The sequence below is a fragment of the Sceloporus occidentalis genome, unplaced genomic scaffold (genome assembly GCF_023333645.1).
Source record: "Sceloporus occidentalis isolate IW3139 unplaced genomic scaffold, rSceOcc1.0.p SCAF_3, whole genome shotgun sequence".
Classification (NCBI taxonomy): Eukaryota; Metazoa; Chordata; class Lepidosauria; order Squamata; family Phrynosomatidae; genus Sceloporus; species Sceloporus occidentalis.
In genome coordinates this window covers 242767197-242779578 of record NW_028316983.1, presented here as the reverse complement: position 1 = coordinate 242779578, position 12382 = coordinate 242767197, and the positions used below count along the sequence as shown (strand labels likewise).

General features: G+C 40.5%; 1 protein-coding gene across 18 annotated transcripts in view; it reads left to right on the top strand.

The window, feature by feature from the left end:
• Nucleotides 1-12382, top strand: part of PTK2 (protein tyrosine kinase 2) — a 261623-nt gene that overhangs the window by 220312 nt on the left and 28929 nt on the right. For 16 of the 18 annotated variants that reach the window (XM_089518030.1, XM_089518031.1, XM_089518023.1 and 13 more), the window contains 3 exons: nucleotides 3171-3257; nucleotides 6510-6647; nucleotides 10990-11121. In XM_089518030.1, the coding sequence (XP_089374156.1) occupies nucleotides 3171-3257; nucleotides 6510-6647; nucleotides 10990-11121 (357 nt within the window). The remainder of the gene's footprint in view (nucleotides 1-3170; nucleotides 3258-6509; nucleotides 6648-10989; nucleotides 11122-12382) is intronic. The other 2 variants (XM_089518034.1, XM_089518039.1) reach the window with 1 other exon arrangement.

The following is a 12382-nucleotide window of genomic DNA, read 5'->3' as shown; positions in this document are numbered from 1 at the left end:
ATTCTGTTTCCTTGAGACCCGAGCACTGCAGCCTCTCAGAGTAGACAGTAGTAGAGTAGATGAATCTGTAGGAAGGGAGCTTTGGATGTTATGTTATTAGTAGGCAGAACCTCAACTAATATTAAAAAGGCCCTGTTCTGCAACATATTGGCGGGTTACAGACCGCCATTAAAGTTCGCGCAGAGCGCGTACTAGGGTTAGGAAGAGGTGGTGCTTCCACACCCCCTAACCCTAGTACACACTCCGTGCGCACAAAATGGTGGCGGCCGTTCCACACGGCCGCCACCATGATGGCGTCACGAACGTGCCGCTATCATTCGGCATGAGGGCACTTAACGGCTGCACCCAGCAACGCAAGGGAGAAAGGGGCCAAGTGGCCCCTTTCTCCTCCTCCCCGCCGCCGTGGGGTGTCCTTGGGGCTTGAAGCCTCAAGGACACCCCTTTCCAGGCTGCAGGGAAGCGGCCTTTTGCCGCTTCCCCGCGGCCCGGAAAGCGGCGGATCAGGGCCTCAGCGGCTGCCGTTCTGGCCACTGAGGCCCCAATACACTGGGGAAAGCCGTGCCTACAGGCCGCCCTGAAGGCTCATGAGGTTAATCCTTCTTTGGTAATCAGGAATTATTTAAGAGGTTTCACAAAAGCTCCAGATCCCAAGTGATCTTGGAAGCTAAGCAGAGTTAGCCCTGGTTGCTACTTGGATGGGAGACCACCAATAAATACCAGGTGCTGTAGGCTTTATTTCATAGGAAAGAACAGGAAAACAACCTCTGAGTATTCCTTGCCTAAGAAAACCCTGTAAAATTTGTGTCGGCAGACGATTTGAAAGCACATACACACATTGTAAGATCTGAGGTGGATTTGAAGAGCTGTGACCAGACTAGGCTCTGTTAGATTTTCAATTGTTCTAATTGAATTTTAATAGGATGGTGTATAGACACTGCTTTTTCTAATTATCTTTGCTCAGCTCTTTAGGACACAGTATGCTGTACATTTAAATGACTGAAATGGACAATCTGATTTACTGCCTAAGGCCTTTGAACTCATTGCCTTGGATAGTGAATAAATGCACTAGCAATACTAAATAAATGGGATAAATTGTAACAGTAAGCTAACTGGTTTATTTAAGGGCATTAAATTATTAGCACTCATCTGGATGGATTTGTTTTCTTTCATAAAATTAATGAAGAACTGCAACTTCAGTTGGAAACACAAACAGTTAAAATCTAAGAAAGCTGTGATTAATGAGGAATGGGACATAACTAACACATAATGGCCTTGACATCTTTTATTTCTACTTTTCTTTGGGATCAAGATGGTTTCTGGCATGGCTTAAAGCAAAGTATTCCAGTTTACCCTTCTGTCTTCTATTTTTGAGTCAGAATGTATTTTGAATTGAATGAGGGTGAATTTCACAACACAAAGTTGTGAGGATATACAGAAGCGCACACTGAATGATATACAGAAGCTGACACAGTTTATGGAGAACTTAGTAACAATCTGTAGGATTCACATTAGTACCACCATCAATTACTATTTTGGCATGGTGTTATCACTGTTAAGACATTATGGCTGGAAACCTGCTAGTGACATGCATATGCTTCTAAGCATGTATCTTATTTTTGGATGGAGTGGAAGGTACTCTTCTGGTAGCCCTTTGAGCAACATCCAAAACCTAACCGCCACCCGACCACACAGCTGTCAAGCTCCAAGATAGGATGCCACTGATGCTTATCTGTACGGAAGAGAGGCAGGTAGGAGGTAGCTGAGATGATGATACTTGAAGAGAAAAGGATAGGAGGGTGCACTTCATCTCTGAGTGCATTTCATGTATGAGTGTACTTCCATTTCCTTCCTCCCCTGAGCCAAGATGAGCCAGTTCTTCATCATCAGACATATGTCACAGCTTCCTCTCCTCTCCATCAGTAAGCAGGAGCAACAGTGTCAGCTCCAGGAGGAAGATTTTGGACAAAGTTCAAAGGACTATGGGATAGTGCTTTGTGTTTGTCCAAAACAACCATACTTAGATGGGAGGGGTGGGATGGACAAACAGTTTTCAGATGGAACAGTGTACTCTTCCTGCTTAATGTAGCGTCTTGGTCAATAAGTCCTAAACCCAGGTGTCAGTCTCAACTAGAGTCTACCCATTGAATCAGTGGGAACTTCAACACTTAGGTTAGTTGCATTGATTCAGTGGTTTGAACTAATAATTGAATTTCTTTCTTCATACGCACCATTCTTCCTTTCACATACACATTCTGCTTTGGACATGCAGACAGGATCAGCTTGAGTGTGCCATGAAGTGTTGCTTGACCTGAGTGTAAAGCAGCTACAGCAACTGAGAGTATTATTCTCTTCAGAAGTAAACCCCATTGCATTCAGTGGGTGTTACTCCAAGGGATAGAGGGCTTTAAAAGCAAATATGTCTTTAATTCTGATTTGTTTCAGTTTACTTGATTTCCCAGACATGCATTTCACGATGTGCTGAAATCTTCAGCATATTTTTACAGTTATCACCCATTTAAAAGTAAAGTAATAGTTGATTTGTAGATGTTTAACTAGATTATTGATGATTCAAATTTGTATGTGGGTAAAATCAGTAATTCTGAAGCAAGGAGCATAGCAACTTTGTTTTTAGGGGGTGAACACTTTTATTATAGCAGGTGGTTAGTACTTGGATGGTAGATTGCCAGTGAATATCAGGTGCTATAGACTGTGTTTCAGAGGAAGGAACTGGCAAAACCATCTCCTTGCCTAAGAAACCCTATGAAATTCATTGGGTTACCATAAGTCAACGCACAGCTTGAAGGTACATACACAAACATTATTATTATTATTATTATTAACCTTTATTTATGAAGCGCTGTAAATTTACACAGCGCTGTACATGCAATCTTAGGGTATGTTCTTAGGGTGTTCTTTCCAGTATGAGAGAAAGCTGGGGATGTCTCCTAAGATGCCAGCAGCATTTTTATAAATACTTGTAACAACAACAAGTTTTGTATCTCCAACACCAAAAGAAAATTGAATCTGATACCCTGAACCTGTTAGGATGGAGTGTGTGACTAAATGCATAAATAAAAGCCACTCCTTTCTTGGCTGTTGGTACTCTTGTTTAATTTCATTGGGAGCTCTTGTTTTGTTTTCTAAAGAAAGCGGTTTCTTTTGATTTCTAGCCTAGCAGACCCGGTTATCCTAGTCCACGATCGAGTGAAGGATTTTATCCCAGTCCACAGCATATGGTACAGCCCAATCATTACCAGGTAAAAGCACTCCTTTTATTGCATTGCTTTAATAGTATATGAACTTTTTGAAGAGAATTATTTTGTAAGAATTTTGAGCTTCTCAATGTTTATCTCTGCTGTTATTTCCATTAAATATTTATTGCCAATTGACTACCATACACTGAACAAAACATTTTTTAAAAAAACCTTGATCATAGACTTTTATTCAGATAGACAAAGACTGTAGAAATGTAGGGAAAAGTGTTATTTGTCTTTATTTTGCAAGATTTGGATTCTGTAAATTTAGAAATCCCTGTTTAAACTGAACAGTGGGATTCTAAAAATACTGAATTCTTAAACCAGTACATGTTTATTTATTTACACTTTGTGATCATGGAACTACAGGATATAAACAAACCTGGAATGGTGTTGCTTTAAAAAATTCCTTGTTTTTGTGAGGTTGCCTAAAACAAATTCTGTGCCCAAATAACAACAAAAAGTGACTGATAACAGCAGAAGGGAGCCTTGTCATGATTCTGCCTTATCATGTTGGTTTGGCTCACCTAAAACATGTTTATTGTGATGGGCAGAAGCCCTTCACCAGGTATGTTTTTCTGTCCTTGCCTCACTTTACTGGAGATTATGGGAATTGAACCCAGGGCCCTTTGCATGCGTAACATTTAGTCTACTACTGAGTTCACCATTAAATGAGTGCTGCGTGCAGAGACTTAAAGGAATGACTTTAGCCGAATTGTGGCTATATCATATTAAGAAGGTTTTGACCTCCGAATATAAAAGCTTGAGATGTACCAAGAACTGAAAATACAGATTGACTTATTGTCTTAATGTAATGAAACTTCTGAGAGACAGTGTGGCGTAGTGGTTTGAGCATTGGACTCTGGATACCAGGGTTTTAATCCCGGCTTGTCCATGGGTGAGCCTGTGCAAGTCACAATCTCTGAGCTTCAGAGGATGGCAATGGAAGAAGAAACTTGCCAAGAAAACCCTATGAGGCTTAGGCTCACCATAAGTCAGATATGATTTGAAGGCACATGACAACAGCAGTGAAGCTTCTGTGCCTGCAGCAGAATGAGAATGAAAGACTACTATAAGCTTGGAGGTGATACAGGGAAAGACATCTTAGGAGGATGGAGGTGACATAGGACTTTATCATACAGTGGTACCCCGGGATACGAATTGACCGCGTTACGAAATTTCCGGGTTACGAAAAAGTTAGATTTAAAAAAACTGTTCCGGGTTACGAAAGATTTTTCGGGTTACGAAATTAATTTCGGCGCGAAATTTAAATCGGAAGCGCGGCTAGCAGCTTTCCAGCGGCTTTTCGGGTTGCGAAATGTATCGGGTTACGAACGGCGCCGCGGAACGAATTAATTTCGTAACCCGAGGTAGCACTGTACAGTGGAAATCGGGGGATTCAAAAGGCATTATCCAGGGAAAGTTGCACGATTGTGGCTACGATGATCACATGACATCACAATTAGACAAGATTTATCTCGGGAATAACCAGCAACAAATCATTCACGGGGAAATCCCGGTTTATTCCTGGGATAAACCCTCTCTAATTGTGACTTAGCCGCAATCGTGTGACTTTCCCTGGATAATGCCTTTTGAATTCCCTGATTTTCCCACATGTGATAAAGTCCACAATTATATTGCCTGCAGTTATACATAGAAATGTAAATATGAGGGTGGGATGTTTTTCATAGGCACATTTGAGCAGTGCCAGTAAGAAGGGCAATATGAGTTTAAAAGAGAGGCATATACTGTAGGGCCAGAACAGACAGGCCAAATTAAAGCTGCTTCGGGTCACTTTGGAGTTATGCTGTTTATGATGCGTACCTACTGAATCCAGAAGCCATGCCAAAGCCACGATCCAGTCTTAAGGACTGGAGCGCAGCTTTGGCACAGATTCTGGCCTCTTAAGATACGTGTGTCATTTAAACAGCATAACTCCAAAATGACCTGAAGCAGCTTTATTTTGGCCTATTTGTTTGGGCCCATAGATAGCATAGATGTAGATTTCAGCAGATACAAGTAAGAAATAGTGGGTGTTGATAATGATTAAAAGGAAGATCTTAGTAGTGCCATTGACATTGACATAGACCTATGTAAACCTGAGAACCTGATCTTGAAGGATATTACAACATTTCTCAAATCACAGAAGATTATGTTGTCTTTACTGGAGCAGAAACAAATGCAGTTCCATTTCGTTAAATTTTAGTTGGGACACATCAACAAGACTGCTAGGGAAAATTGTGGATAAAACAAAGAGTGGGATTAAACAGAAGGTGTGAGGTCAGAGATCAAAGACTAGATGTCTTAAAGGTGTAACAAACATTCCTTGTTTATACAGGACTTTTGCAGATAACTGCTTTGATCAAACTGTAAGCTGCAAATGCCACGCAGATGTGAAAGAATTATTTATTCAATAAGACTTAGTTCCCCAGTAGTCTCTTTGAAGCCTTTCATATTTTCACATGGAAACCTGTGTCCAGGGGGTCTGGAGGCACAACGGCTATCTTTTCAACAACTTTGATCTTGTATTGCCCTCATTTCACATATAATTATTGCAAGGACGCACAGATAGGACTATGTGGAAGCATTACTATTCATTTTAAAACTGATCTTTAAAGTATCTCCAAATCACAGTGGAGAAACTTTTGGGACATCCGCCAACCATTTGTGCCTATTACCTCCCATCACCCCAGACATATAAACTTGGAGGATATACTAGAGATTATCTTTACCAGGATGTATAGAGAAATGCAGATGGAATAATAATGAGTACTGTCCTTGTGTAACATCCATAAGTCAAATGTTTTGGTATGTGCTTATTCAGTAAAAGAGTTTAAAATTTCTTTTTCTAGGAGATAAATCATCTGTGCATATTTAGACTGCACCTAAGACTATCGTCCAAAACATACTGCAGAAATAATCCAGTTTAAGATCACTTTAACTGTCCCGGGTCATTGCTAGGGAATTCTGGGAACTGTAGTTTTGTGAGACATTTAGTTGTCTCTGGTGTCACAGTAAACTACAGTTCCCAGGATTCCAGGGCAGTTAAAGCAGTCTTGAACTGGATTATTTCTGCAGTGTATTTTGGACCTATGTCAGACAGTGACTAGAAACATCAGGCCACATATTTTCTCATTTCTCTTGTTTGAATTCTTACTGTGAAATCATTCTTCCCCCTCAATTTAAGGTGACAACACTCCTAAAATGTGAAATAGTCTGCCTAATAGTTTAAGCATTTCTCAATATTTTGTGTAGGTCTCAGGCTATCCCAGTTCTCATGGGATTCCAGCTATGGCTGGTAGCATTTACCCAGGCCAGGCCTCTCTCTTGGAACAGACAGAATCCTGGAACCATCGGCAGCAAGAAATATCCATGTGGCAGCCAAACATGGAGGTAATTTCTGGTCAGATACTTAACAAGTTGAAGATACTATCTTGTTTTCTGACTAATGGGTGCATTCTAGCTAAGAACTCTTCTATCTAATTATTCACCTCCCTTTTTAATTTTGTTCCCCTTTGTTCTTTCTTTAGTGATACTTTGTCACTTTTACATATTCTAAGCTGTTCTCTTCTTCCCTTAAAGCCATAGGACCATAACTATACATTGTATATTAAAAATAGTGTTCTAAGGATTTGTTTATTTAAGGTATATCTATGGCGGGATACAGACCGCCCAAAAAGGGCGGTCTATCCGTGCCTTGTTTTACTGCGCGAGGGAGCCGCAGCGGACAAACCACGCGGCTCCCTTGCATAGCAAAAAGAACCCTTAAAAAGCGGGTTCTTCTTGCGGTGCGATTCTGATGCTGCAGTGCACCAATGGCACACTTTTGACGTCACAATGACACCAGGATGAGCGGACGCTAAGCGTCCGTTGGATCAAAATGGCGGCGCCAGTGTGTACAGGGCGCCACCATTTTGACGCCCTTGTCATGTGCTAGGAGTGAGGCATGTATGGGCGGTGCGCCCTCGGCCAACCCCTAGCACATGACGAGGGCGCACTTTAGGCTGGTATGTATAGCACCTATATCACCTCCCAGCCCACAAGGGCTCCTGAAGTAATGAACAAATAAAGGCAAATAAAATAGTACAAAGATTTAAAAATTTAAAAACACATTCAAATATTCTTTAAAAATGGCCCTAAAATACAATTTTAAAACAATTAAAACAGAACACTTTAAATATTAAAGGCCATGTGGAACAACACTGTTTTAGCTACCCTCTGGAAGCTCTGAATAGACAGAGCCAGCCTAACTTCCTTTGCCAGGTTGTTCTTTTGTTGGGTGCTACTAGAGTGGAAACCCTGTTTTGAGTGCACACAAACCCAACCTTGGGAAGTGTGTCACACAGCAGGACATTCTCTGAAGATCCCAAACTGTTAGGGCTGTGTAGGTGAAAGCAAGAACCTTGAATTGAACTTGCAAGCAAACTGGAAGCCAGAACACTTCTTGTAAGAATGTGGGCTTTAAAATGCACAACCAGCACTAATCTGGTTGCTACGTTTTGCACTAACTGCAGTTTCTGAACACTTTTCAAGGGCAGCCCCATGTAGAGTTCATTTCAGTAGCCTAATCAGGAGGTGAGAGCCAGAGTGTTGTAATGGTTTGAGCATTGACTCTGGAGAACAGGGTTCAAATCCCTGCTCAACCACAGAAACCTACTGAGTGACCTTGGCCAAGTCTCACATTCTCAGCCTCAGAGAAAGGCAAATGCAACCCCCCTTTAAACAAATCTTGCCGAGAAAACTGTGTGATAGGGTTGCCATCAGTTAGAGATGACTTGAAGCCACACAGCAACAATAACTGAGAAATAACTAAGGCATAAAAGCACTGTGTCTTGATCTGACTTCCCCAGGAAATGGCATAGCTAGTACATTAACCCAAGTTGGGCAAAGATGATCCTGGGCACCTCAGCCACCAGATCTTCCATGTTCAATGCTGGGTCAAAGAGCCCACCCAAACTACAGATCTGGTGTTTGAGAGAGAGTGCAACTCCAGAACAGGCTAGGATCCCACCCCCAAGTTGGTTTTCCTACTTATCAGTAGAATTTCTGCCTAGTTTATTCATCCACATCCAGTCCTTCACAGCATCCAGATAACAATGCAGGACTTCTACAACCTCCTTGGCATGAATTGTAAGAGAGAGCTAGAGCTGGGTATAATCAGCATACCGATGGCATCCAACACCAAACCTTTGGATAACTCCTTCATGTAGATGGATGTTAAAGGATAGTATTGGGCCCTGTGGAATCCAGCAGGCTAATACCCAAAAGGATGAACAATAGTCCCCCAGCACTACCTTTTGGGAATGTTCATAGAATCATAGAGTTGGAAGAGACCACAAGTTCAGCCAAGACAAACTGGAACCATGGTAAAGCAACACTCCCACATCCTATATCAACCAAATGATACAAAAGGATAATATGTCTGATGGTATCAAATGCCTCTGCCTTTCCAAAAAGATCAAAGTGGTTTGTTCAAGGCTGAAAAACTATAATTCCCTTTATAGTGTGCTTGTTGTATGAAACACTGGTAATAATACTAGTATATTCATTGTAAATGTAATTCCTGCATAAAATATAGGACATCTCTATGGTCCTGGGCTGCCACTCCATAATGACCTCTCCCTTGTATTCATCTATCTATCCCAGGTCACAAGGTCTATCCCTTGGCAATTTCAACATATTGCATACAAGCATGTAGCATATCATATTTTTATCTGTTTTTATCTCTCTTTTTTGGGAAATGATTTTATTGTGTATTGTATTGTTTTAACCTTATTTTCTTGACTGAACTGCCATTCTTTTTTTTTTTAAGCTGTATCCTGTGTGTGTGTGTGAGAGAGAGAGAGAGAGAGAGAGCCACCTTAGTTCCTGTATAAGGAAAAAGGCAAGGATGTAAATACGTGCATACGTAAATAAATGAAATAAATAGTTTCTTCCTTCTTAGTGGCTATTTCACAGCACACATACAATGGTCAAAGCACCTCACCTTTTTTCCGTTTATCATACATGGAATTGTAGCTGCTGAACAAACCAACCAATTTTTTCACTTGGTCCATAACATTGCCATAGCACTGCAATCCATGCAGATTTGATTTTACCACCTTAGAACCTTCTTTGCTCTTTTTCTGGTATCCTCACTGCCAGGCCTCTTCATTAGTTCACTTGGAATGCCTAAAGGAAGCTTAAGTGTGTGATGAAATCAGGTCACAGATGCTTCTGAGCTGTACTGCTTTTATAAGTAAGCTCTTTAGAGTCCCCAGATAATTTTAGGGCAGTGAAAACTTGATCCACTGCTGCAGCCAAGTGGCTATATCCAAATGACCATGAAGCCTTAGTAGATCGTATGCATGCCTTAGGCTGGAAGGAAGTTGAACCCTGTGTCAGTGTTCTATGGCAGGGAGCCACAAAATAATTTGCAACTCCTCTTCCTCTTGCTTTCTTCTACAGAAACTTCTCCCCAAATCCTTGTTCCTGCACCAGTTTTGACTTTGTCACTGTTGATTTATATTATAACGAAAGAGGCTAAACTTTTAACTAAAATGTCAATTACTATATGGGGGGGGGGGAGGGGGAACGCAAGAGTATTTGGATTTGCAAATGTCCCAGTAGCTTTTGGTGAAATACAGTAAATACTTCCTTATTAAAGTGAATAATCCATGTATTTTAGTGACATATAGAACTTAAAGTGAAGGCATTATTGTTTTCATCCCTCTCTCCAGCTGGCCTCCTGATCCAAAACCTCCATCTCTTTTATTTTACTGTGGGGTGTGTATGGTTGTCAGACATAAATATTAAAAGTCTGAGCAAAGCAACAGAGCGAGTTGAATTTTTATAATTTCTCCAGTTTTAACAAGTTAAACTTTGCATACTCTGTTACTGTCTGACCAAAATGAAGTCTTCAAATCTGCTGGGTGTAAGAACTGTTTGTTCTGAGAATGCTACAGCTAGCCAGAGTCCTCTTATAGTCCTCCTTCTTGTCTCTGTGCTGCTGATTCTACCTGTTTCCTTGCTCAGTTGTTAGAAATATCAGATGTTTTGCACACTACAGTAGAAGAAGGAAATTTAAGCAGTGCTGGAATTTACATGTTCTTCTTCGATTCTGAAGAGCAACTGTGGATAGGTGGTAGTATTATTACATACTAAGAGATGTTTGGAACAGGGCTCAGTAGACCATTACAACACCAGTTAGAATCAACTGATGCTACAGTGACCCAGAGCCTTTCAAATGTAGGGAGAGGGTTTTTTAGATCTTTTGTTGGGACTGGGCCTCTTCAGGTTACGTGCTAAACATTCATCGTCCTCTTTTTTATTGCTTTGTGACAATTTTTTTTCAGCTTTCTGTTCAATCAGGTAGATGGACAGAAAAATACCACTTTTTATCGTACAGGGCTCTGGGCAGCTGCTATTTATTCTTGAAATTACAATAAATTGGATTAAGCTGATAGCTGGTGTCATGGCTGGATTGATTTTTGAATCTAAAACTCTCTCATAGCCAGAATAAATGAATTAGTTTGCCCCATGTTTAACAAGGTAGTACTGTTAATCAGTACTTAAATTAAAATTTTTATCAGAAAAGGAACTTTATCTATCTTCAGAAGGCTTCTTCCCTAAGAAAAAATGCATGGTATATGTTAGTGACACTTACTTTAACCAGTAAAATAAAATAAAGTGAAAAGTGTTTAATATTTCAGGGTTTGTTTCTGTTTTCTCCATCCCCCTCCCCTTGGTCTGGTAGGATTCTGGCAGTTTGGATCTGCGAGGAATAGGGCAAGTTCTACCAGCACATCTAATGGAGGAGAGATTGATACGACAGCAACAAGAAATGGAAGAAGACCAGCGATGGCTGGAAAAAGAAGAGAGATTCCTGGTAATGCATTCCATTATATAGTTTATCTTGATCACTGATTATTGGAAGTTCTCCTTTTAGACATGCTGTGCAAATGGCTTGTGTTTCCAGTTCTTAAATGTGATAATAATTGCAAGGTAAATAGTTGTAAATCCCTAAATCCCTCTCATAGGCTATATCTACTTAATGTCTGGTGCTCAAAAATGTTCCCACAAGTGTGATCCAAGAGTTTTCATTTTAAGTGTAATGTTTGAAACCTTTGTTGTTGTTAACTGCCCTCAAGTCGTCCTTGACACGAGATAATCCTGTGGTTGAGTCATCTCCAAGACCCCCTTCTATGCTCTATTACTTTTTACTCAGGTCCTGCAAGCTCAGGCCCATAGTCACTCTGATTGAGTCGAACCATCTGGCATGCAGTCTTCCTGCCCTCCATCGTTCCAGGCATTTGGCTGTCCATGGTATCTGCAGCACTCTTTTCCAGCACAACATCTCAAAAAAGTTGATTTTCCTCTTATGCACTTCCTTCACTGTCCAGTATTTCTTCCTAGGCAGAAGTCCCCATCTTGAATTAAGAGATCTTGGGTTAAGAACTGAGTCCTACAGAGGTTCTTCAACCCAGAGGAAACATTGAAAAAAGTAGCTCTGAGATTTAATTTCTTACCCAGTCAAATTTTGTACTAGACCTTTTCACACTTTTTTTTGGCATAATTTGGGCTCTGAACTTTTCAAAATGACTGGAAGAAATGCACAACATGTGGAAATAATTTGTAAGAGCATCATGGAAAAGATGCAGAGAAGCCGGTGCAAGATGTGGTTAAAAGGCATAAAAGAAATATTCTTTTCTTCACTCAAACAGCTCATTTTGTATCTAGTTTTTTTTCCATTTAGCATTATGTCAGAAGCAGTACAACAACGCAACAGTGTACTATTAGGCTAAAACAGTCAAAAACTTCATCTACCACCCAAGTGCCTTTACCAGAGGCAACATTCATTTTACTGTGAGATGTGTACCCCATTTACATTTTCTGTTCACTATTTAGAGAGTCAGTACTGTCAAAGAATAATGCCATCTGCAGATTTCTAATCGGGGAATGATATTTTCCTTGTTCGGCCACATTAAAGAAAGTGCATTATGCACAAAGCTAATGGAAACAAATGTTGATGTTTCCTCTTGTCTCGTTGGGTGGATATCAGTGCTTCTTAGTGAGGCGTTCTTCAAAGAAATCCTGTTCTTGCACTGTTTGCCATTTAAATTATAGCTTTTAGTGCATATTTATTACAA